Raw genomic sequence first — 27,983 nt, 5'->3', positions numbered from 1 at the left:
ACTGTACATTATTGCAATAGCACACATAAGTGCAATAGCACACACATAGGTACAAAAGCATACATTAACTAGTGCAATAGCACACACTGGAGCAACAGCACACATTAGTGCAATAGCACATTTCAATATTTCTCAAAATTTGAGTATTTGTACAAAAAGTGATTATATATTGTAATAAATAATTAACAAAAACAGCACCATTTGGGTATCAGTAGAGTAGACAATATTGCACAAAGTAAATATTCCTTTTGATTCACTTCTCTACATCTTCTCCCATAGATTTCAGAATCTCGGCCGGTCTGGTTTCTAACAACTTGTTGTGACTGATCTCATTGAAGGTAAAGGCTGCATGCTTTTTCCTGGCTCCCTTCAATAAAATATCACATAAACATGTAAATACCCCTATGTTTTCCAAGATGGCAATGGTGTTAAATTTCTTAGTTGAGTTTTACATTCACAGAATACTGAATCTGATATTTACTAAACCTGTAGTTTACCATATTTATGGAAATCAAATAAATTTTGTAGTAGGCATAGCATTTGAAAAGAACTTTACAATCTTAATCCAAAGTCATGTAAGTTTTTTTGAAAATCTAACCAAAATTTTACAAAATACATTTTGAGATGTTTTCGCAGATTTTTCCTATTTCTGAGTATAGTTGAAAGCATGACAATAATACTTAGAAAAATTTAGAATCTGTGATACATGTACATACAAACCTAAATTTCAATAAGATTTCATTTTTATTCAAATTCTATCACCAAAGATGACAGTACACAAGCCACTCATAAATAAAAATTACAATAAATTAGCTTAGCCTAGAAAGAGATCAGTAAATGTAAATATTATAACAAGGAGAGTGTTAAATTCATTCTGTTGAACATTACCTGGCTATGTTAATTTCTTCAGATCAGTAAATTATTATTTACACCAACATGGAGATAGTCTTTCCATTTGTATTCAACATTAGTCAATAATAAATATTTTCTCTATCTTCAATCGCTTGTCGTACAAAATAAACAATAATATCATTAATGTAAAATTTCTTATCAAATGCTCTTCTCTACAAAAAATTTACAACTTGCATTTCAAGAGATTTTCACCGATTTTCCCTATTTCTGAGTATGGTTGAAAGCATGGCAACACTACTTATTGAAATCAAAATACTAGGTTGGCCATACTCAGACCTAATGCTGTCTCTAAATCTCACTTAATTGTTTTCAATGCATGTTTGACATAGGCCATTGATACCAGCTTACCTGTAATTTAGCACTGGGAGCCTTTATCAGCATCCTCATCATGTCTATAGAACAATCCATCAGGTCTTTACTGTTGTATCCTGAGAAGTGCTCCAGTCCGTGGGTCCACACTTTGTCTGGGACACAGATCTGTCTAGACGTGTAAACACTGGCAGCAGCTAGTACAGTGGGTAAAACACAGGCAAACTTGTGACTGGTAATTGTCAGGTCCAAAATATATTTGGCAATGTCCTTGGTCTAAAAGTTCAAGTCAGAAAATTAAAACACACTTGAACTGTTGTCATCAAAATGCATCTTTGAATGAGGTTTTAGTAAAAACATCTTGAATAGTGAAGTTCAAGGTCATAATGAAGGTCAAGGCCATAAGGAAGGTCAAGGTAATAAAATTAGGACACAGATGAATTGCTCTCATCAATATGTGAGTGAAATACAAGGTGAAGTGGAAAGCCAAGGTTAGACTATTAAAGTACTATTAAATTGCTTTCACCAATATGTACAAGTGAAGGAAATTTGAGGAATATATCTTAAACATTTCTTCTCTGAAAGTGAGCTAAACACAAGAGTGATAAAAGGATTGAATGGGTAAGGGAAGGACAGATGATGGACATGATGATCACTATAAACCCGGATAAATATTTAAAACATCAGTACACAAAGACCACTGATATAATTACCATTCTGTCTGCTGCAGATATCTGTAGGAAATGTTCCATAGTTGACACTGGGTCTGTGGAGTTGAGGTCAAAGTTGAACTTCATCAGTACAATCCTCTCCATGGTAAACAACTGCTTCACCTTATAGGTATTGTCTGTCAGGTATACCAGGTCAGACACCTGTAAATTGAGTGCACAGACATTATGAATATAGTCTTATAAAGGAGAAAACATAGGTTAATCAAAGATTACAGAGCTCACCTCAATGAATGTTATCTTTAAGTAAAGCAAAGTCCCACACTTAATTTATAATCTAGAAGTGTTATTTAATTGTAATATGTAATGTAATATGCAATATCAGTCTGATAGGGCTTGCATTTCCTTGGGAATGGACTTGTTCTAAAAACCTTAAACTAGTCACTCACCCAGAAAATATAGGTCAAATCTACCATCTGAAGCAAGTTTAAGCATTTTCATCTCTTGATGCATCATCCATGCAAATTAAGTCTGGGTAGAGCTTGAAGTTACACTGTAATGAACCTGCTCATAAACTTTAACCTGATCATTCATTTGGAAAATGTAGGTCAAATCCAGCATCTCTTGATGCATCATCCATAAATGTTTGGTTCAGATAGGCCTTCTAGTTTCTTGGTAACAGACCTGCTTCAAAAACTCATCCGGAAAATGTAGGTCAAATCCTGCATCCAAAGCAACTGTGGTAGTGTGCATCAATAAATGTATCTTCAATCCAAAGTTGGTTAGCATAAGGCTTATAGTCACTTTAGAGTGAACCTGCTCCAAATGCTATAAACTGGTCACTCATCCAGTAAATGTAGGTCAAATCCTGCATCTGAAGTACGTCAAGTAGTGTGCATCCCTAGATATATCATTCATGCAAGTTTGGTCAACATAGGGCTTATTGTTCTTTAGAATGAACCTGCTCCAAAAACTTTAACCTGGTCACTCATCCTGAAATTGTAGGTCAGATCTGGCATCCGAAGCAAGCTTGGTAATGTGCATCCTAAGATGTATCATCCAAGATTTGTTAATACAGGGCCTATAGTTACTTGGAAATGAAACCTGCTCCAAAAACTTCAATCTGCCCCAAAAACATTTTACCTGGTCATTCTGTAGCTGAAATTGCAGCATCAGATACCCTGACTGGTGCAATGAAACATACTAGAAGCATCCTCCATGCATCTGTTTAATATAGGGCATAGTAGTACTTGAAAAGAAATCTGCTCCAAAACTTAAACTTGGGATGCCGACACCAAAGGTATTATATGATCTCCCCCCCCCCCCCCCAAAATTGTTGAGGTGAGCTAAAAAGGACTAAATATGTTAATGATTACCTGAGGAGGAAATCTTTCATAATACTTGGCTGCTATGAGGATACAGGTAATACCGAGCAGCTGTAGTGAGCTGGGGGTGACCTTCTGGACACTGAGGAATCGGTCAACCAGAACCACTGACAGATGTAAAGTAGTGTCCAGTAGTTCCAGGTAAACCTAAAAATAAACCTGGTCAAATAAATACACAATACAAACACAGGGATACTACTGAATATAGATGGAAGGCAATGCTCAACATTAATGATTAAACTTTGTCCAATTGTCCTTGACCAGATCATTTTGTGATCAGACGAGTCAACCTCTAGACACACTTGTCCGATCAGACAAGTTAATATTTTTCCATTATAGAATATTGTGAATATGAAAAAAAAACCCACAGAATTCATAATACACTGTCATTTTTTTTTTAAATTTCAAACATCAAAATTACAATCTTAGAGCTGCTGCTCAGTCCTATTTCACTGGGTATTGTTAAATGACAAAAGCTATCAAGACCAAGTAACAGAAAGTGCTACTATATTTCATATCAGTAATGTTTTAACAAATCTCTGTAAGTCAGTTATCATCTATAACTATTTCATTTTTGAGGATAAATTTCCTTACCTGGAGATGTATGAACCAGTCCATCAGCACTTAGTTCTCAGGTATTACCTTACATGGACCTGTACGAACCAGTCCATCAGTTCTCAGGCGAGACCTTACCTGGAACTGTATGAACCAGTCCATCCGTACTCAGTTCTCAGGTGAGAACTTACCTGGACCTGTATGAACCAGTCCATCAGCACTCATTTCTCAGGTGAGACCTTACCTGGAACTGTATGAACCAGTCCATCAGCACTCAGTTCTCAGGTGTGCCCGTACCTGGACCTGTATGAACCAGTCCATCAGCACTCAATTCTCAGGTGTGACCTTACCTGGACCTGTATGAACCAGTCCATCAGTACTCAGTTCTCAGGTGTGACCTTACCTGGACCTATATGAACCAGTCCATCAGTACTCAGTTCTCAGGTGTGACCTAACCTGGACCTGTATGAACCAGTCCATCAGTACTCAGTTCTCAGGTGTGACCTTACCTGGACCTGTATGAACCAGTCCATCAGTACTCAGTTCTCAGGTGTGACCTTACCTGGACCTGTATGAACCAGTCCATCAGTACTCAGTTCTCAGGTGTGACCTTACCTGGACCTGTATGAACCAGTCCATCAGTACTCAGTTCTCAGGCGGACCTTACCTGAACCTGTACGAACCAGTCCATCAGCACTCAGTTCTCATGTGTAACTCACCTGGACCTTTATGAACCAGTCCATCAGCACTCAATTGTCAGGTGAGACCTTATCTGGACCTGTATGAATCAATCCATCAACACTCAGTTCTCAGGTGTGACCTTACCTGGACTTCTATGAACCAGTCCATCAGCACTCATTTCTCAGGTGTGTCCTTACCTGGACCTGTATAAATCAGTCCATCAGTACTTAGTTCTCAGGTGTGACTTTACCTGGACTTCTATGAACCAGTCCTGCAGCATTCAGTTCTCAGGTGTGTCCTTACCTGGACCTGTATGAATCAGTCCATCAGTACTCAGGTGTGACCTTACCTGGACCTGTATGAACCAGTCCATCAGCACTCAGTTCTCAGGTGTGACTTACCTGGACCTGTATGAACCAGTCCATCAGCACTGCTCTTGTCTTAGGATTTATAACACTGTTGTCAAGAAAGTCCTCAGGGATTTGCCATCTCTTCTCCACAATCTGTCAGAAACAGTAGAGTTACTTTAGGAGGTAAAAAGGAATTAAAAATATATTTAGAAATATAGGCCATGTTCATGTTACATACTATAAAGTATCTCTGTGAGTAAGTTACTATATATATCTCTGGCATATATGAAAGATCAATTAAAGTGTAGGTAACTATATCTACATTGAAGATTGATTTACCTGTAGGTAACTTTACATACATGTATCTCTGGCATACATAAAAGATCAATTTAACTGTAGGTAACTATAGGGTAAACTGATCGCAAGTCGAACGCCTATCTATATTCACCGACAGTGTTGACAACAGGGTACATTATGCGTGCCATAAACCCAGAGATGTATCGAAATGTGTGCCTAAAGCGTCATTTTAGCGTGTTGTTTACTGTGGCAACTGAATGAAACAATTGTTATTAAAAGAAAAAGCCCGAGATACCAAATAGATCGTAAGTCGAACACATTCGACCACAAGTCGAACGGCTAGATATGAAGTCGAACGCCATTTATTCCCAGTCGCATGAATTACATAATTGTTAATAGGAACTGCTTTTCATGACATTAACATATTAAATAGACAAACTTCTGAAAAGATTTTTTTTTAATCTCGTCTTTTTCTTTTATAGATAGATTTTTAATTCATACCAAACATTTTGACATGATTTTCATTAAATTTATTTTAATATCAAGGAAGATTGTGAAACGTTGTTGGTAATACTGGAAATAATTTTGAATTGAAGGAGGAAAGTAATACATGTAATGTAGCATTCAGTCAACATTATCAATTTGCGGCAAAATTTTTCATTGATCCTCCACCTTTTCTGTTGATTTTATCTTATTTCTCTCTGTATTCAGTTTTTTTTCCAGTTTTATATGCTTTGTCTCTCTTTTTTTCATCCTCCGTTGAACATGTTTGAAGCCCAATTTGAAGTTATGGCAAAAAAGAAAAAAAACGTTTTGCTTTCTTTCTTTTTTTTGACATCGATCACTGTTTGTTATCTTCATTTTTTACAACTAGAAGTCTTTTCTAAGGTAACATTTCGAATGCTTAAAGTATTCATTTCAGGCAAATTTATATGGTCAGAACTCAATTTATTGTTTGAAGTTTCACAACTTTCTATGATAGGACTAATTTTCTTAAAGTTCGATTACTTTACTCAACGCAAAATAGTTTCAATCTAAACAATCTTGCCATGAAACAAATTCAATTTGACATATTTTAAAATCAGAAGACATAAAACGATTTACAAAATTGCATAAATATTTGATGTTGAATATTTATTTCTTCAGAAATTTTTAAATCTTTCATGCGGATTTTAAAACCATTCAAATTATCTCTATAAGCTTTCATTTTTCTTTTTCTTTAATCAAATGTTAATCCTCTGTTACGGCCCCTATTTTCCTGAGATCTCAACAAATCTTATTTTTTTTCTGGAACTGGCGCAAATATACTTGCAGCATCATTGTTTTTTTTAAAAGAGGGGGGGGGGGAGATTCAAGACAACGTACCAGAAAAAGGTGAAGATAGGGAACGGAATCGATCTCAAGAAAATCTACAGACAATACAAATCTGTGAAAAGGATATAAAACACGAACCCCCGGAAATTCCAGAGGTGGGATCAGGTGCCTAGGAGAAGTAAGTTGACCAGTCACACCTGCCATCAGTCTTCGAAATAACCCGGAAGTCTGATGCCCGGGACCTGGTAAAATTGCGGGCGGGCATGTAAAAAATGAAGATTCACATGCCCGCTGGGCATGTGTAATGTTTTCTCCATTGTAGACTGACTTTTATGCAAAAATATTTTACACAGTGGATTTGGATTGCAATCTATACTTTAGTTTCTGATATTAAAGTCTGTACGGTATTTTATTCCATGACAACTCCTTTTCCTTTTTTTGTTTTTAATTGGCATTTCTTGATTTTTTTTGTGTGAAAATTTGAATAGTAGTTTAGTAAAATACCTTGGTAAATAAAATAAAAAGAAATTACATTTACGTCAGAAGTTATCGTTACCCCGCACCCTCTTTTTCAACATGTTCAATTGTTCAATACTCGTTTATTAAATTCAGATTTCTTCAAAAATAGCAATGATTACCACATTTTGGTATATTTATTATTTATTGTAGATTCACTGACCTTTTTTAACAGCCGTTTATAAATGTATTTAATGTACCAAATAAATATGCCGTCAGTAGTCAAGAAAATAGGTGAAATTTATTTTTTATTACCTAATGTAACAGTATCATTAAAACAGACGAGTATATATACTAAATAAGTTGACCAAAGAAGTGCATACACATTTGAAATCAATTTCACAGGTGTCATATGCAATGAAGCGTAACTAACTAATCCCTGTCGTCTTTCTACTGTTGTTGAAATGCACGAGATAATCATGCCACATTTTGTACACAATCTGTAATTACACTGTAGGATTTTCACATGGAATCCAAATTCAGTATGTTAAAAACTGCATGCAGGTTTTTCCATAATGATAAACTACTATACATTGCAAAATTTTCGGAAATGCATTCCAGCAATAAAAAGTTTATGTTCTTGACCACCCAAAAGAATATTTTTCATTCTTGGAAATTTTTGGTTGTTGGTCCATTCTTGTATAAACAATGGTTCATACACTGTAAAGACAGCATTTTATTTTTATTTCATGAAGTTAAATTTTGAGTAGGGCATGTAAACTTGGTAAAAGTAGTAGATGAGATGCCCAACGGGCATGTGTTGAAAAAAATTGTTGTGAAGACTGCGCCATGAGCCAGCAAAAACAAAGAAGTAATTATCCAATCTCGAAAATTCTATGCAGTTGGGGGGGGGGGGGGGGGGGAGGGGGTCCAACTGTTTCAACAATAAGCTTTTTGGCTACATAAAAAGGGGCGATTTTACCGTGCTGCAAAAAATTAGGGGAGGGGTTGCAGCTAGACTTTTCAATGAACATTTTCAAACTAAATTACTAAATTTACAGTAAAATATTATGTTCGAAAATATACTTCGTGCTTGCAGAGCGTCAGATCTTCTTAATTAAATATTCATTTTTGTTTGTCTTTTCACTGTCGTGGTAAATGGATAAAGCATTAAGAACCCACATGTATTGGGCTCTGGAGAGCACTGAAAACATTGGCAGGCGCAGACCCAGGATTTTTTTTTCCAGAGAGAGGAGGGGGCACTACATTAAATAAAAAATCCAACTCACAAATTTGTTGATAAAAAGAAAAGAAAACTCCTTTCCCCAGCATAAGGATTTTTGCACAAAGTTTAAAACTTGTTTTTAGACGTAATTGCCAAAATAGATAGCCTACATCTAAATTTGCTATATTACGACTAGATGTTTACAGTTAAAATGATCAAGTAAATTGTGGTCTGAATCATGGAATAATTAAAGTACTGGTGGCACAGGTTTGTTTGTTCGTTCGTTTGTTTGTTTTTGTTTGTTTGTTTTGTTTGTTTTTTTGTTTTTTGTTTTTGTTTTTTTAATGGAAAGAGTTGATTCATTTTCTTCTATAATATTATAATTTTTATAAATCTTATAAAGCTTTTATTCTCTCTTGTATAAATTGCGGTATTTTTATCGTTGTTTCTAGTGTCGAACACCGATCGACTTGCGAACATTTTCGGTGTTCGACTCCATATCATTTTTCGATATTAATTCAATGAGCTTTGGTTAATTATTTTGCGAATTATGTATCCAAAATCATATAAAAACAGCTTTTAAAAATATTGATTGGTATAAATCTGTCTTTTAAAGTATTGATTAGCTTATTTGGTAAATGTTTGGAGCTTAGAAACAACATGGATATAATTCATTTACAACAGAAAATTTGGAGAAATCACCTTCAAATTTCCCGGCACCTAGAACTATTTACAGAAGAGTTCGACTTAGAAAAGATAACTCTAATTGATTAAATGGATAAAAAAGAAGACAGATAATCAAGAGTTGCCTACTATTTATTGTTTATCAAAAGGTGTAGGTGAGGTTTAAAATGCGTTCGACTCGCGGTCATGTTCGACTTACGATCAGTTTACCCTATATACTTCTGGTATACATTGAAGATTTATTTACCTGTAAGTAACTATATATATCTCTGGCGTATGTCGGGGATTTAAACAAGTCCCTGGCCAGCTCCTCCTCAATGCCCTCTATCTCCCTCTGCTTCTCATCGTGATTTTCATCAAAATTTGGAATGGAGAAGGACACTAAAAAATTCAGACAGAATTCAAGTTAGATCATAATCTCTGGTGTGATGGTCCAAAATAAATGCAGAATTAAAGTTTGATCATTATCCCTTCCATAAAATGCATGACGTGATGGTCCAAAATAAATGCAACTGTATAAACTAAATATAATAAAGTGCAAAAAAATCCGAATTTCAACTGAAGTAATTTTTTTTTTATTTTTGCAACAATATTTTCAAATGGTAGCAAATCAATGAATATTGAACCACTGAATTTACAATGCATGACGTTAATAGTCAGTCAGACCCCTGTGTCTCACTATACACTGAGCGATGCACCATTGCATACTCTCTACCAGACTGTCTATATAGTTCTGATCCAAACCCATCCATGTTTCCATGATTGTAACTTTCCAGTCTGTGATTTTATCTGGCTGAATTTATTCCTCACGATCTTTCATGATCTGCCAAACATTTTCCAGGCCCTGACATTAACTTTTTTCCCTACTTGTCCATTCAGACAAGTGACCAAGACATTTACTTGTCCGAACTTCAACTTCACTTGTCCAAAAATTGTTCAATAAAGGTCTAATACTGTCAACTTGAAAACTAAAATAAAGTCCATTACATGTGATTGATTAGTGATGTTATCTATAAATACAAAAAACACATAAAAACAAAATTTTATGTAGACTAATTCTATCCTGACAACAACAGAAATGAAACTGTCAACATCAAACAGAATCTAAACTTCGTAACTCAACGTAACTTTCATGCCTTTGCAGTAGTGTGCAATTAGTGAACTTCGCTCCCGATCGAGTGTGAACATAGCAATAACATAGCAATTCACATCGGGATCAAAGTTCGTTTTTGATGTACTGCTTCCATCTTTACCGATGAACTTTCAACAGTCGTTCTTTTTATTATTTAAAGACTTCTTTACATTAATTAAAAATGCACTTGTCCAATCGGACAAGTGCCAAGCAATATTCACTTCTCCGTATTTTTTTTCACTGGTACCAGACAAGCGGGCAAGTTAATGTCGAGCCCTGTTTTCTATCAGATTTAAATCTGGTGAAGCAGCAGGCCAGTCCATTACAGTCACATGATTCTGTGTAAACCAGTCACAGGTATAGCTTGCGGTGTGCAGTCTAGCATTGTCCTGTTGTAAAACATTATATTGGACGACAACAACCCCTCCTCCAAAATTTGACAGTACTTCACTGCGGAAATATTTCCACTCACAGAAACAAACGGAGTTAAACCCAACTTGCTTATTCCAACCCATACTGTAACAGCTGGTGAGAACTTCAGCACCATTTTTTGACAATGTCCAAATTTTCAGGTACATCTGTAGAACTGAAATCGACTTTCATCCATAAAAATCACATTGTCAAAATTGTCATTATGATGAACGATGCACCATGCCTCTCTTTTATATTTACGCTTATGTTCTGCAGTCATTAGTGGCACCTTTTGAGGCACCAAATTAAAATAATTACTGCAACCGAAGTCCGACCCATAGTCCATTTTGAAACTAAAACTGATCCTCTTCTTGCACATTCATTGGCAATTTGCTGTGCTGACCATTGCAGATGAGAAGCAGCAAGTTGTGCAGCTCGTCTGCTGTCATTCACCTCAAAAATTTTCTTTCGACCAGATCCTGGACACTGTATCTCGGACTTCCCTTCTGAAATCTTTTCAAATTATCATATACAGTAGACCTAGTATGTTTGTTATTTCACACAATTTTTGCGCCAAAGTGATCCCGATTTCATATAGATTTAGGAGACGTTTTCTGTTGTCAATTTCTAACATGGCTGTAACCCGAAGATATGTTGTATGCGAAAAGCATCATCACATGACATCGCATAGAAACAAGAGGAATAACTCTAAAAGTAGCCCTTTTATTTTAAGATAAGAAAATGATGCTTGAAAGTTATATATTTAAATAAATATGGATGTGAAAGATCTGCACAGAAAAATCTGGATTTTTTTGCATCTTACTATATAAGGAGCTAAATACACTTCTGAGTACACTGAATAATTATGGCACAATACAGAAAATGAATCACTGATACTGAATTGTACGGAGAGTGCAAGCAAACTTGGCACGTTTGAAATCTTACCGTCACCAATATAATGAACATAACATTGTTTTAACAAATGATGATTTCTGAGCAAAAATGTCAACACAACTAAAAAAAATGTCAGTAACCTTGACTTTTAATATTATTTATCAAAGTTTGATGTTTATAATTAAAATTAGTTTCATTCAAAAACCCAATGCAAACAATTTGTCTAGTTATCAAATTGATATGCACTTTCAAACTTAATTATATGTAACCAGTTTATTCAAAATACATTACATGTTTGTAGTGAAATGGAAGTTTGCATTTCTACATACATGATCTCTTTGTTTTAGGAGGAAGTTCAGGGGGCAGGTCTTCTGGTGTCTGGGGTTGGGACTCAATTGACTTGGGAGGGAGACTAAGATCAGATGACCGGCCAGTAGATTTGGGACCTTGTACTGAAGCACGACAGACAACAGCAGGCTTGGCTTTCTTTTGGGGCTCTAACTTCATCTTACCTTAAAAAAAGAAAACAAAGTGAAAAAAAAATAGGACATTTAGTGAATGTATAGAAAAAAAATTGTTTCTTTATATTTTGTACTGATGCACTGTATCACCTCCTCTGTATAACAATGCATTGATATACTGACGTATTATTACACTTCACTGTTAACCACATTACTTTGTGATTAATCAATAATAAAAGTTATTTTGTTACTGTTACGCTAAAAATGAAAAAATTTTAAATCAAGAAATTGAACTATTGAGTAAGAATTTAAGAAATTTGGGAATACTGTAGATCACAAACTTTCGCAAGACCTTATTTTAGCAAGATAGGTACTTGATACTTATAAGCGGACAAAATTTTCATGAATTCTGGTTAATGCTGGGTATAAGCTATACTAATGAAATTAAACATGAGAACAAAATTTTCCTGAGCAGACGGTCACGCGTAATTACGCGAAAAAATTCTGGCGAATAAAAAGTGATTTATGTTAAGCGAGATCTACAGATTTTGAATATACATTATAGAAAAACTTTTACTTTATTAAGTTCAATTCTGGTTGATTCTAATAGGGCTGGGATGATATATCGAGATATCGATAATATAAATTCTGTGTGAGGACGATACGCATATCGATACATATGAAGAAATATCGAAATATCCCAAAAAATATTCTGACTTATGTTTTTCTTTGTTTACCATGTTTACTTACCATCTTGAGTTTAATATATAAATATGTTAAATATAAACATGAAAAACATAATAAATATGAAATTCATTATAATTAACACCACTTGTGTAAAATAATTTTGTTTTACAAGATACAACTTTTTTGAATAAATTATTCCTACATGTATTTGTGCAGAAATGTTTTGTTCATTTCAGTACAAAAAAAAGATTTTATAACCAATTCAACATATCGTGATACATATCGCATTGTGGCTCAAATATCGTGATACGTATCGATATACAGAAAAAGTTGTATCGTCCCAGTCCTAGATACTAAGAAGTGGAAAGAAATGTTATGAGAAGTAAAACTCTTCCATTTTAAATAGTTTATGAAGATCTAGATCTTTATGAACTAAGCCTTAAATTCTCACACTGGCATTTTTTTTTTTTGTTGGTGAAAGATCTGATGCCTGTTTTTACTTCATGTATAGCCTTAAAAAAATGTTTGTTTCCCCTTTCAGCATAATTTTTTTTTTCTTGAATTCATTAACTACACACAAAATATCTAAATAAGACTGCTGACAAAAGAAGTAGTACTGTAGACAATTTCATAACGTGAGCTAAAAACTGAATATTCATATATTACTGAAAATTAAGCATTACAAAAAATTATGGTCAATTGGCACTATATGTTATAAAGGTCAGTCAGGAAAGCAGAAAAAACATATTCTGTTTTTGGCCGTAATGAATGTGCATTTTAAAAGCTATTTGTAAATAACATCTGTTCAGAAGAGACTGAGTAGTCAAGAAAAACTAAAAAACATTTACCCAACAGAGAGGAGATCTGCCCTTTGTTCTCTACATTTACAGGTCTCATAGACAATCCCTTGGGCTGAAAAACAACATGAATTATTACATACTGGCTATAACCATAATTATTACATACTGGCTATTGGCTAACCATAATTATTACATACTGGCTATAACCATAATTATTACATACTGGCTATTGGCTAACCATAATTATTACATACTGGCTATAACCATAATTATTACATACACGCACTGGCTATACCATAATCCCTGACATAAAATGATAAAAGAATCAAATCCTTACTCATATTTCAGGGTAACAGATTAAACATAGCTTCCTGTCTTTGAGGCAACTTATCACATTAGTTACTATATATGTATATTTGTAATTGTTACGGAAATTTGCAGCATGGCAGTAATGAATATTGATTGGTTGTAAATTTCCTCAGTTGTATATGTGAATAATATTACATAATACTCAGTATTGTAGAGAAAATGGGACCAAACCAGGATTTCAACCCAGCTCCCTTGAATCACTAGTCTGGGTTGCAGCCAAATGAGCTACGTTTTTTTGCCACCCACATTTGAACCTGCCTGACAACCACATTCTTCCCTTGTTAACCCCAGAAGCATACATGTGTTTCTTCCAGCGGGAGACAAAATCTCATTTCTCAACCCCCTTTCTCTCCTTCGTAATAATTTTTAAATCACTGTGTTCTGAAAATCTTCACATTAAATATTATTTGACTTAATTGTTATCACGTTTCATATAATTACTCAGTATGAAAAGAAATTGAGATAACAACTCCCTTGCAATAAATTTTTCAGCAGAAGGCTTTGTAGGAATATACATGAGGTCGTATAATAAGGTTGTACAAATAAGTGATATAACACTTGGTAAATGACCACCGATGTTATTACTTTATTACTGAATGCAGAACATTGTAATTAGTTGCTAAACTTTTCTTATGCCATTTTTTAATGCTGCAGTGGTCATTGAAAAATAATTGTCACATTTCTAGTTAAAAAGATCACACTACAGGGTGTTGCTAAAACTCTCAAAAATATTCCGGACCCTAACTTGTTGTATTTTGAACAGAGTAAAATTAAATTACTTTCAGCTTAAATATCTGTGCTGAGTGCATATTTGACAATTGATAACATTTCTATTTAAAAAGAAACTTATATACTAACATATAATTTGGTACAAATATAAAACCTAGGTTTTACTACACTAATACATTGATACATTACATGTAGTACCAAATTAGGAGTAAATTTTAATCAAGATTTTTAATGCTATTATTTCTTAATTTAAATGAGCTTATTTATTTTGAATACCAAATTTAACTTCACTTGATTGAAAACGTTATCATACATATAATTATACTTTAAAAAAAAAAAAAAAAAAAAAAAAGACAACAATTTCATAGAATAAAATTTTTAAAGTAATAAAATGTGAGAGGGTGAAATTCTTCAATTTTTCATTTTTTTTTATTTGATACTGAGGACAGAGAAATTTTTAAAGGTTATTTTCCCTAAATTTAGATGGTGGAATAGTCTTTTGCGAACTAAAAATTGGTGAATTTGAGACCCAAACTCCAGCTGAAAAATTTCAGATCTCGTTGTTCAACTCTGTCACATACATGTATGCAGAAGAAACCAACCTAAGCTCTACCCTGGCAGATCTTTCACCTATCATTTCTAGAGCATGACAAAGCACCAAACATAACAGGAAAGGAGCCAAAATGGGATTCATACCCAGGCCTCTTTATTCATTAGTCAGGCACTCTACCAAATGAGCTATCCGATCATCCATGATCCAACCTGCCTGACTGCCTTACTATGCATGTGCGAATTTTTGTCTGTAGTGGTAAAAAAAATTGTTTTTGTTTTCTGTTTATTTTTTTTTTTTTGTTTTTAGTCATTCATTATCCCGTCCAGTAAAATCAGTACATTTAGCTACGTAGCTAAAATTACCTACCGTAGCTTTATTTATCTACTTCAGGTAGCTTTATTTAGCTATTTCAAGGTAACTTTTCATAATTTTGCTTTTTATTTAAAAAGACAAAAAATCGCTAGTAAATGTCTATTAATATTTATTCTAGGTATTGTTTAAAAAACAATCTAAAGCAGAAGTAGTTTTAAAGAGGGATTCTTGTCTGGTTTCTGACTAGATGAAGTATTCAAAGTATATTTGCTTATATGTTTTATATTTTTAGATGTAAGAGATTTAAAAGATGATATTTTTCTTTCCTCATCACAATTGTACAACTTTAAATAGAAATGGTAAGCTGAGTTTGAAATCTAGCGGGACTATATTTTTTGCGGAATGACGGCATATGAAAATATCTTCTTTTCTGCCTCTCAAAATAATTATAGAACAATGAATTTAGTTATAATTTTTACACAATCAAAGACTTGGAGAAAATTTTTAAATGTAAATTAAATTAATAATAAGGGACTAAAGTTTTAAAATATATCAAATAAATATGATTTTCGAAACAAACTACAATTATGTTAGCTTTTAAAACTTCCAATCTAAGTTCAGATTTGAGCCAAAAATCCGTAAAAAGTGTTTTTTCTCTCTTAGTAAACGGTCAAAACTTTTTGTTTTTATATCATTTTGTATCTTTATGTGACAACTTTACCATATGTGAAAATAAGAAAAATTTAAATATAGGAAGCATATAAAAACAACTAAAATATCTTAAAATTTTAAGAAAAATAGAGAAAATTCGGATTAGCCAATATCCATTTTAGTTAAATTATTTATGTCAATTTGGTAATATCATCTAATAGATCCTATATGGTTACCGTAATATCTCTTTATGAAAAAAGAAAAATATTTAATTTATTGAAATAGAAGTAGGCATCGCATGATTGGCAACAGTAATTTTTTATTCTTAATGTCCAGGGGAAAGGTACTGACCTTGACCTGACCTTGCCTCTAATATAAAACGGTCAAATTTAATCTAACTAATACCATCACTTAGTGATATTGTCTTCTTGATTCTGTGAAAATTTCATTGATTTTTAAATATAAGAAATAAGTGTTCTTAAGAGAAGAATCCCTCCTTAACAATGCTGCGTTTGAACACTTTTAAGGAAAAGATGTATTTCCATTGTTTGAGTAACTGTACACACCTTGTGTGCGATGAGGCATGGATAAGTATTACTTCACATTGTACTCATGTTAACCAAATCTGGTTTTCTTTGTTATTTCATTCAACATGCTCAAGAAGTAACAGTTTGGTCACAAATTAACTGTTACAGACCTGTTTACCCAAACTGTTGTCTCTCAGTATCTTTTATTAGATTTGTCAGTGGGATTTTGTATTTGCCCATAAGATTCACTTTTCATCGATTGTACATATATTACTAGAAGACAACTACATTTCTGATTACAACAAAACATGGTTTAAGAACAAAGAAAAAAACATCATACCTTGCTTTCTATCGACAGGTTTCTGTCAATTTTTAAAAAACCACATTTTAGCCACCAGACATCTCTTAAGTGTTTGAAATTTTTCTCTGTTTTAGTGATTAAAAAGCGTCAAACTGAGACAGATCATAACAAAAACTAACTAGTTAAATCCTACCTGTACGAAAATTTACGCCCTGACCTTAGGCGGAAATCAAAAGACGGAATCCACCTTTATCTATAAAGAACTTAATAAGACTATTAGACGGAGTCCAGGTGGAATCAGGGCGGAATAGGGCTCGAAATATTTAAATGAGTTAAGGCGTATTCCGCCTTTCCTAATATGGATTACTTTCAAGGCAAATTCCGCCTTACCTGCAAGGCGTATTCCGCATTAATGGCAAGGCGTATTCCGCCTTACTTAGGATAGGCATATTCCGCCTTACTAGCAAGGCGTATTCCGCCTTACTTAAGATAGGCGTATTCCGCCTTACTAGCAAGGCGTATTCCGCCTTAATGGTTAGAGGGATTTTGCATTAATGGTTACATAATCTGCCTATCACTGTGTACATCAGCTATTGTTGTTTCAGACTTTTACAAACTTAACAATTAAAAAAAAATGAAATTATACAAATTATAAATCATTTATTTACAAGTTCTTTAAAATTCAATGACTAAAAAAATTTTACATTTGAAAATGTTATGCCTTGCCTTAAATTCACATGAAATAAAAAGATAAAAAATACTGTACCAAAACTTGATTTTTCTTCATACATCTACATAATAATGTGACTGTCACAGTTGAATTAACAAATAAAAAAAGAAAGACAAAACCAATGTTTAAAAGTCAATTCAACGAAACAATTAGCTGTTAATTTACCACTGGTTGATTATTTTCACAAAATTCTTTCTGTCTGCAAGGAAAGAGTGTGTCATTTTTATTGTTCTTCTTCCTAAGTTATCTGGAATAACTTATCTTTTCCATGATTCAAGCTTTAAATCCTTTGCCATTCTTCACACACGGTCACCACATGTTGAAGTCTATAAAGAAAATACAAACTGAGATGAATTTCTCGTTTTAAAACAACTCTTCAACGTTTTTCAATAAAATGACTCTTTTATGGCATTCTATTCTGTATTACAGATCAGGATGCAAACAGTCTTGTCTAATTTCTCTCAACACTAAAACTTACAAAATATAAGAATAATTTTTCATATATTTATCAGACGTCTGATGTCTTCATGTATTCTTACCTCTCATAACCTCCAATACAGTTGAATGAAGCACAGGTGTTAGATTGCATTCCTTTTTCCCATGAATCTTCGGCAAGCTCTCAAATGAGAAGTCTAAGCAGCATTGCCAGTTTACTCCTAAGGGTGGATGGACAGTGACTTCTGGCCTTCATCCTGACTTGCTGCAGTTGCCGCAGTCCTCATTTATACCTTTATCGGCCAAAATTGCTGAGGACTTAAAAAGCTCGAAGTGCTGAAATGTATAACACTGCACTGCAGAAAATCCTAATATCTACAGTTTTAAAATTGACTTAAATAGGTTTTTAATCTCTTATTCAATTAATTTTCATAATCTTCATATATTTGTAAAAGGTAATAACGTAAGACCCCATTCTACAAACACTTTTAATTTACATGTATATTCAAAAGCTGCTCATAAAATATGTAGATCTTACTTAAATGAATATACTCATATCCATGTACATTTGCAGCTGCTTATTGAATAATTAGGAAAACTATAGTGTAGATGCATCAACGTTATGAGGAATGGTACACTTCAATATGGATGAAAAAATAAATTAAAAAAACTTGTTCAAATTTCACCCCAAAAATGTATTTTAAGAATTTCATCAAGGTAAAAAAAAGAAGAATTCCATGTACATGATGTATATATTAATATTTTAAATGATGACTTACATCTCAGAACCTGACTCCTAATCCCAACTGAGCAGCGAACTACACTTTTAGAAGCGTGTCTGTGTCACCATTCCACTAATAAACCACTGGTTAAACCAGTGCTAACATATCGTGATTTTAAAACTGGAAGTAACTGCAGGTCGCTAATTTTAAAAGGAAATCGTATTTCCGGAAAACACATACGCAAAGTGAAAAATAAAATCACAAAAGTACATGTTGATTAATAATTGACAAATGAATTAGTAATTTTTTTTTATCCTTTATCTTTGTACTTTTTAATATTTAATATTTTAATCTAAAAGCATATACTCATAACATTGAAAACAAGTGGGGGGGGGGGGGGGGTGTTGAGGCTACCCTACATTAGGCAAAAAGAAATGGTGCCTGAAATTTTATGCGCAAACTTTTTTTTAACATCTGGGTTAGTGTAGAGTATAATGTGAATATAGGGCCTCAGTGCTATTCCAGTTGGAATTAATTATCAGAAGTAATGGTGGAGAGTGGTGTGTACATATTTTGGCTGTACGAATTCAAACAAGAGGCCCAGGGGCCACATCGCTCACCTGAGCACTATGGCTAGGAAAAAACAGAAATCACTTCAATCTTGAAAGGTTGAAAAGTTTAAATATAAAAGTGGTTGGGGGGGGGGGGGGGGGTCATGAATTGAACAAATTTGAATCTACATTATCTGAGGATGCTTCCATTTAAATATGACCAATCATGGCTTTGCTGTTCTTGAGTAGAAGATTTTTAAAGATTTAACCTATGTATTCCTATGTAAAACTTTGATCGCCCATTGTGGCCCCACCCGACCCCCGGGGGTCATGTTTGAACAAACTTGAATGTACACTATCTAAAAATGCTTCCATATAAATATGACCAATCATGGCTTTGCTATTCTTAACAAATAGTTTTTTTTAAAGATTTTTACTATGTGTTCCTATGTAAAACTTTGATCGCCCATTGTGGCTCCACCCGACCCCCGGGGGTCATGATTCGAACAAATTTGTATGTACACTATCTGAGGATGCTTCCATATAAATATGACCAATCATGGCTCTGCTATTCTTAACAAATAGTTTTTTTTAAGATTTTTACTATGTGTTCCTATGTAAAACTTTGATCGCCCATTGTGGACCCACCTGACCCCCGGGGGTCATGATTTGAACAAATTTGAATGTACACTATCTGAGGATGCTTCCATGTAAATGTGACCAATCATGGCTTTGCTGTTCTTGAGAAGAAGATTTTTGAAGATTTTCCCATATATTCCCAGGTAAAACTTTGATCGCCCATTGTGGACCCATCCGACCCCCAGGGGTCATGATTTGAACAAATTTGAATGTACACTATCTGAGGATGCTTCCATGTAAATGTGACCAATCATGGCTTTGCTGTTCTTGAGAAGAAGATTTTTGAAGATTTTCCCATATATTCCTATGTAAAACTTTGATCGCCCATTGTGGCCCCACCCGACCCCCGGGGGTCATGATTTGAACAAACTTGAATCTACACTACCTGAGGATGCTTCCATGTAAATATGACCAATTATGGCTTTGCTGTTCTTGAGAAGAAGATTTTTAAAGATTTTTTCCTATATATTCCTATATAAAACTTTGATCGCCCATTGTGGCCCCGCCCGACCCCCGGGGGTCATGATTTGAACAAACTTGAATCTACACTACCTGAGGATGCTTCCATGTAAATATGACCAATTATGGCTTTGCTGTTCTTGAGAAGAAGATTTTTAAAGATTTTTCCTATATATTCCTATGTAAAACTTTGATCGCCCATTGTGGCCCCATCCGATCCCCGGGGGTCATGATTTGAACAAACTTGAATCTACACTATCTGAGGATGCTTCCAAGTAAATATGACCAATCATGGCTTTGCTGTTCTTGAGAAGAAGATTTTTGAAGATTTTCCCATATATTCCTATGTAAAACTTTGATCGCCCATTGTGGCCTCACCCGACCCCCGGGGGTCATGATTTGAACAAACTTGAATCTACACTACCTGAGGATGCTACCATATAAATATGACCAATCATGGCTTTGCTGTTCTTGAGAAGAAGATTTTTAAAGATTTTTCCTGTATATTTCCTATGTAAAACTTTGATTGCCCATTGCGGCCCCACCCTACCCCCGGGGGTCATGATTTGAACAAACTTGAATCTACACTACCTGAGGATGCTTCCACATAAGTTTCATGTTTTCAAGCACAGTGGTTCTGGAGAAGAAGATTTTTTAATGATGCCATTAATTTTTCACAAATTCTTAATTATCTCCCCTTGGAAGAAGGCGTGGCCCTTCATTTGAACAAACTTGAATCTCCTTTACCCAAGGATACTTTGTGGCAAGTTTGGTTGAAATTGGCCCAGTGGTTCTTGAGAAGAAGTCGAAAATGTGAAAAGTTTACAGACGGACAGACGGACAGACAGACGGACAGACGGACTACAGACAAAATGTGATCAGAAAAGCTCACTTGAGCCTTCGGCTCAGGTGAGCTAAAAAAGAGAGAAAAGAAAAAACACCGCTAAAAATTTTAACTTACCATTGTTTTTCACAGTTACATGTATTCCTGTACAGTGTTTAGAGGTCCCTCTTTGTCCATTCAGCATGTTCACCGAGCATAATTTGCTTCACTTCAAAGCTTGGTTAAGAATAACACCAAAAGTTGTATTTTGTCACTCTTTTTTCCAAAAACACATAACAAATCATCTTCAGAATAGTAATTTACAGGCTTAAAACATTGCTGTGACGTCATGCCTTTGTTCTTGCAGTCTAAAAATTTACCTGTAGCCGTCCGATAATAATAATTAACAATCCAATAATATATTATCGGACGGCAGTGATAACAAAATCGGACAGTAGTTAAAAAACAACAACTAAAGTGAAATCAAGGTTTAATTTGTCCAGAAACCAAAACAAGAGGCCCATGGGCCACATCGCTCACCTGAGCACATTGGCTAGGCAAAAGCACAAATCAGTTCAGTATTGAAAAGATTACTGGGGGGGGGGGGGGGGCATGAATTCTAAACAACCTGATGATGCTTCCATGTCAATATAACAAATGGCTTTGTTGTACTTGAGAAGTTTTTAAAAAAAATTTCTCATATATTCCTTTGTAAAAATTTGATCCCCCATTGTGGCTCCTCCCTATCCCAGGGGTCATCATTTGAACAAACTTGAATCAACACTACCTGAGGATGCTTCCGTATCAATATGACTAAACATAGCTTTTCTGAACTTGAGAAGAAATATTTTTTCTATATGTTCTTATGTAAAACTTTCAATCCCCCATTGGGCCCCACCCTACCCCTGGGGGTCATCATTTGAACAAAATTGAATCAAAATGACTAATCATGGTTTGCAGTTCTTCAGAAGAAGATATTTTCCTATATATTTCTATTTAAGACTTTGATCCTCCATTGTGGCCCCACCCTATCCACGGGAGTCATGATTTGAACAAAATAGAATCTACACTACCTGAGGATACTTCCAAATAAATATGACCAATCAGGGCTTTGCTGTTCCTGAGAAGAAGATTTTTTAAATTTTTCCTATACATTTCTATGTAAAACTTTTATCCTCCATTGTGGCCCCGCCCTACCCTGGGGGTCAAGATTTGAATAAATTTGAATCTACACTACCTGAGGATGCTTCCATATAAATATGACAAATCTGGGCTTTGCTGTTCCTGAGAAGATTTTTCCTATGTAAAACTTTGATAGTCCATTCCGGCCCCGCCCTACCCCCGGGGGTCATGGTTTGAACAAACTTGAATCTACACTACCTGAGGATGCTTCCATATAAATATGACTCTTAGGAAGATTTTTAAAGATTTTTCCTATATATTTCTGTGTAAAACTTTGATCCTCCATTTTGGCCCCACCCTACCCCCCGGGGTCATGATTTGAACAAACTTGAATCTACACTATCTGAGGATGCTTCCATATAAATATGACTCATCATGGCTTTGCTGTTCTTGAAATGAAGATTTTTAAAGATTTTTCCTATATATTTCTATGTAAAACTTTGATTCTCCATAGTGGCCCCGCCCTACCCCCGGGGGTCATGGTTTAAACAAACTTGAATCTACACTACCTGAGGATGCTTCCATATAAATATGACTCATCATGGCTTTGCTGTTCTTGAGAAGAAGATTTTAAAAGATTTTTCCTATATATTTCTATGTAAAACTTTGATCGCCCATTGTGGCCCCGCCCTACCCCCGGGGGTCATGATTTGAACAAATTTGAATCTACACTACCTGAGGATGCTTCCATATAAATATGACTCATCATGGCTTTGCTGTTCTTGAGAAGAAGATTTTAAAAGATTTTTCCTATATATTTCAATGTAAAAATTTGATCCCCCATTGTGGCCCCGCCCTACCCCCGGGGGTCATGGTTTAAACAAACTTGAATCTACACTACCTGAGGATGCTTCCATATAAATATGACTCATCATGGCTTTGCTGTTCTTGAGAAGAAGATTTTAAAAGATTTTTCCTATATATTTCTATGTAAAACTTTGATCGCCCATTGTGGCCCCGCCCTACCCCCGGGGGTCATGATTTGAACAAACTTGAATGTACACTACCTGAGGATGCTTCCACATGAGTTTCATCTTTCCTGGCCCTGTGGTTCTTGAGAAGAAGATTTTTAAATGATGCCATTATTTTTTCACTAATTCCTTATTATCTCCCCATGAAAGAGGGCATGGCCCTTCATTTGAACAAACTTGTATCCCCTTTACCCAAGGATACTTTGTGCCAAGTTTGGTTGAAATTGGCCCAGTGGTTCTTGAGAAGAAGTTGAAAATGTGAAAAGTTTACAGACAGACAGACGGACAGACGGACAGAAAGATGGACAGACGGACGCCGGACAAAATGTGATCAGAAAAGCTCACTTGAGCTTTCAGCTCAGGTGAGCTAAAAAGTGGTTGGGGGGGGGGGGGGGTGTCAGGAATTGAACAAATTTGAATCTACATTATCTGAGGATGCTTCCATTTAAATATGACCAATCATGGCTTTGCTGTTCTTGAGTAGAAGATTTTTAAAGATTTAACCTATGTATTCCTATGTAAAACTTTGATCACCCATTGTGGCCCCACCCGACCCACAGGGGTCATGATTGAACAAACTTGAATGTACACTATCTAAGAATGCTTCCATATAAATATGACCAATCATGGCTTTGCTATTCTTAACAAATAGTTTTTTTTAAAGATTTTTACTATGTGTTCCAGTGTAAAACTTTGATGGCCCATTGTAGCCCCACCCGACCCCTGGGGGTCATGATTCGAACACATTTGTATGTACATTATCTGAGGATGGTACCATATAAATATGACCAATCATGGCTTTGCTATTCTTAACAAATTGTTTTTTTTTTTAGAATTTTTACTATGTGTTCCTATGTAAAACTTTGATCGCCCATTGTGGCCCCACCCGACCCCCGGGGGTCATGATTTGAACAAATTTGAATGTACACTATCTGAGGATGCTACCATATAAATATGACCAATCATGGCTTTGCTGTTCTTGAGAAGAAGATTTTTACTATGTGTTCCTATGTAAAACTTTGATCGCCCATTGTGGCCCCATCCGACCCCCGGGGGTCATGAGTTGAATAAATTTGAATGTACACTACCTGAGGATGCTTCCATGTAAATATGAGCAATCACGGCTTTGCTGTTCTTGAGAAGAAGATTTTTAAAGATTTTTCCTATATATTCCTATGCAAAACTTTGATCGCCCATTGTGGCCCCACCCGACCCCCGGGGGTCATGATTTGAACAAATTTGAATCTACACTACCTGAGGATGCTTCCATGTAAATATGACCAATTATGGCTTTGCTGTTCTTGAGAAGAAGATTTTTAAAGATTTTTCCTATATATTCCTATGCAAAACTTTGATCGCCCATTGTGGCCCCACCCTACCACCGGGGGTCATGATTTGAACAAACTTGAATCTACACTACCTGAGGATGCTTCCAAGTAAATATGACCAATCATGGCTTTGCTGTTCTTGAGAAGAAGATTTTTGAAGATTTTTCCTATATATTCCTATGTAAAACTTTGATCGCCCATTGTGGCCCCACCCGACCCCCGGGGGTCATGATTTGAACAAACTTGAATGTACACTATCTGAGGATGCTACCATATAAATATGACCAAGTATGGCTTTGCTGTTCTTGAGAAGAAGATTTTTCCTGTATATTTCCTATGTAAAACTTTGATCGCCCATTGTGGCCCCACCCTACCCCCGGGGGTCATGATTTGAACAAACTTGAATCTACACTACCTGAGGATGCTTCCACATAAGTTTCATGTTTTCAAGCACAGTGGTTCTGGAGAAGAAGATTTTTTAATGATGCCATTAATTTTTCACGAATTCTTAATTATCTCCCCTTGGAAGAGGGTGTGGCCCTTCATTTGAACAAATTTGAATCCCCTTTACCCAAGGACACTTTGTGGCAAGTTTGGTTGAAATTGGCCCAGTGGTTCTTGAGAAGAAGTCGAAAATGTGAAAAGTTTACAGACGGACAGACGGACAGACAGACGGACAGACGGACAGACGGATAGACGGACTACAGACAAAATGTGATCAGAAAAGCTCACTTGAGCCTTCGGCTCAGGTGAGCTAAAAAGGTTAGGGAGAAAAAATTCCGGGAAAGCGAACGCGAGGAAATTAAGTTGTTAAAAATAGCAAAGCCAAGATGAAACTGGAGTTTTAACCTTCCTCAAAAGTAACACTTAAGTTCCATTCGGTTTTTTGCAAAGCATTTTCGATACAGCACTGTGAATAAGCCAATTTAAATCCATTTCTGATTAAGAAACAGTCTGCCAATCTCTTCATTTAAAAAAGTTTGTTCGCCAATGACCGCACTGTTAAAACCCAAAATTTTCATTATATCATCCAATCAAAATTTTAGATAAAAATCCGCATTTTTACTTTAAATGCATTTTGAAGATATCATCCAACACTCTATCTGTATCAATGTCAAACGCACTTAATAAAAACAAAATATTCCGAATCATAAAAAATCCTTCATCACCTGACCACTGTCCATAGTTTCTGCTAAGCCAAACGACTGCCATTGAATGAATGAATGAATGAAACAAAAGAGTTCACTCGCTGATTTTACTGTATAGAGAAAAAAAATCTCCTTTCTTTTGTCTACTTATTAGATGGTTTCAGGTAGAAAACTATTGATGCCTGAACTCCTATTGTGTAATTATCGGACTCCTCCAGGTAACTTTTGGACATTTAAATAGCAATGTTTTAAGTAAGATATATGCCTCATACAATTCTATATGTAAAATTATCAGACTTTTTCGGCCCTAACGGGCCTCAAACAGTCTGATAATTTTACATATAGAACAGTATTCGGCATATATCCATTACATACATCTTGCCTGAGTTCCTTTTTAAACTGAATAAGATATAAAGATTCATCAACCAAATTGACCAACGGTCATCACTTTCAAAATCTGCATTCAAACTGACCAATGCATCCAAAGAGAGGCTCTGCCTGAAAACTTTCGCCCCCTGTAGAGGGTGGTCAAGCAGGAGCGCATTAGAAACGTATATCTGATATACAATATGGCTGCAAAAAATTACTCCTCTAGGAAACGCAATCTTCAATGTAATAAAAAGCCTAATATTCAAAGTCTAATAACTGGATTAAAAGCCATGTTTGACTATTTTTTTCGAATATCTCCCCCATTAGTGCCTTTAGAAAACAAGGTCATGTAGAGGAATGAAACATGTGGTCATAATTTAAACTGTTCATAATTTAAAGATTAATGCAGAATCCGTCTAATAGCTAAGCCGGAAAACGTCTAACAAAAATACGCCTCAGATTTAAGGTGGAATCCACCTAAGATATGAGGCGGAAAACGGTTAAAGCTAAGACGTTTTCCATGTCCGCCTTTACTACGGCTTAGTCCACCTAGCACTTAACCGAAATCCGTCTCAGTCCACCCGGACTCCAGGCGGAAAACGGTTAAAAGTTTTGTACGGGTAACGAACGGATTTCCGATTTCCATATTTTCATCATAGCAAAACGTGAGACGTATTTTGGACTCAAAATTCATACAAAACACGGCAAAAGAGTAAACAGGTCTGCTGTTGTATATAGCCCCAAAACTTTTAGAACTTTAATTGCAATTGCACAGAAAAAGACACATCTCCAAGAGTGATTTTTTCATGAATTGTGTTCAGATGAGTTCAAAGTTGAAAATTATCTCTGCATCAAAGTGCAATTTTCTGCACTTTCTGGGAAAAATGTTAATTAAAGAAATAAGTTTCATTTAACAGCTAAATAAAGCTAGTTCAGGTTGGTAAATAAAGCTATGAAGGTAATTCAAGCTACATGTGCGAAGCTAACTCTAGTGATTGTACCAAACCTGATTTAATCATGTTAATCACTGTTAATAATTATATCCCGATATGATGTCCTAATGAAGATTTTATACAGGTTACATGTATCAATCCTCTGTAAATATATGTACTCTAGTTATCAAATGTATAGGTAACATTCAGACTATCGTAAGCCTAGTCACCTTGACTTCCGTCATGTTGTAAGGTCCTGGTTTCTCCACAGTGTCAAACTCTTTTACTGGCCGTCACTTTCCTATAAAAGTTCAATACAACCTGAAAATCTTTAACAAAAGTTAACGTGTGGATCAAAATCAAACACTAGACTCGTGAACACCATGAGCTACTCACACAACGACCACTGTTCCATACACTTTATGGAGCTGTTTTGCAGTGTTTTCTTACAATCTGTTGATGTCGGATTTGGCGCCAAGACGTGTAGTATTCAACAAGGACACGAACATTTTCCGGATAAATCGTGTAAAAAATGGGGGTGATTGGAATCTGCACATTATCATATCAGGGACGTGTATAGTTAGTATATAAGTCCCTGATCATATGCTTCGGTTATAGAAGAAGATGGACTTTCATTTAAATTAATGAATAAAAAGTTGATATACAGTTATTTATGAACTTAAAATATTTTTATGATGCAATTTATAGATCTATATATTATGTAGAATCTGTTACAGTACGAGGACGTAATTTTTCTTCTCATCCTTTCTGTTCAACAGTTCAAGTGGTTAGCCTTCATCTATAGAGACATAGGCATCGGAAGCGGGGGAGGGGTGGTGGCTAGGGGGCTTAGCCCCCCCTCCACTTTTTTTTGGCAAAGATTAGACATATGCATGTACATGTAATATAGGCATTGAACATTGGGCCGTAGGTTTAACCCCCCCCCCGCCCCCAAATTTCAATAGGCCACATTGCAAATCAAAGAAGGGGTAATTAAGTGGTAGCGTTTGAAAAAAAAAATGGTACTGAAA

General features: G+C 35.2%; 2 protein-coding genes and 1 long non-coding RNA gene across 3 annotated transcripts in view; 1 reads left to right on the top strand and 2 right to left on the bottom strand.

Annotated features, from left to right (window-relative positions):
• Positions 1-27,983, top strand: part of LOC133195481 (actin-related protein 8-like) — a 239,032-nt gene that overhangs the window by 98,047 nt on the left and 113,002 nt on the right. The window lies entirely within an intron of this gene.
• LOC133195485 (uncharacterized) lies at positions 59-27,401 on the bottom strand. The gene is made up of 10 exons (XM_061331338.1): positions 27,349-27,401; positions 27,183-27,253; positions 13,270-13,333; positions 11,603-11,785; positions 9,084-9,217; positions 4,912-5,013; positions 3,266-3,421; positions 1,935-2,093; positions 1,261-1,497; positions 59-367 (listed from the first exon to the last, which is right to left on the bottom strand). The coding sequence occupies exons 2-10, from the start codon at positions 27,195-27,197 to the stop codon at positions 254-256; spliced, it is 1,164 nt and encodes a 387-aa protein (XP_061187322.1). The 5' UTR covers positions 27,198-27,253; positions 27,349-27,401; the 3' UTR covers positions 59-253.
• LOC133194358 (uncharacterized) lies at positions 17,390-18,634 on the bottom strand. The gene is made up of 3 exons (XR_009722058.1): positions 18,608-18,634; positions 17,933-18,164; positions 17,390-17,719 (listed from the first exon to the last, which is right to left on the bottom strand). It is a non-coding gene; the product is annotated as an uncharacterized LOC133194358 (long non-coding RNA).

Source organism: Saccostrea echinata, unplaced genomic scaffold (genome assembly GCF_033153115.1).
Source record: "Saccostrea echinata isolate AGI-Se365-2 ecotype Australia unplaced genomic scaffold, CSIRO_AGI_Sech_v1 ptg000029l, whole genome shotgun sequence".
Lineage (NCBI taxonomy): Eukaryota > Metazoa > Mollusca > Bivalvia > Ostreida > Ostreidae > Saccostrea > Saccostrea echinata.
This window is presented reverse-complemented; position numbering and strand designations above follow the sequence as displayed.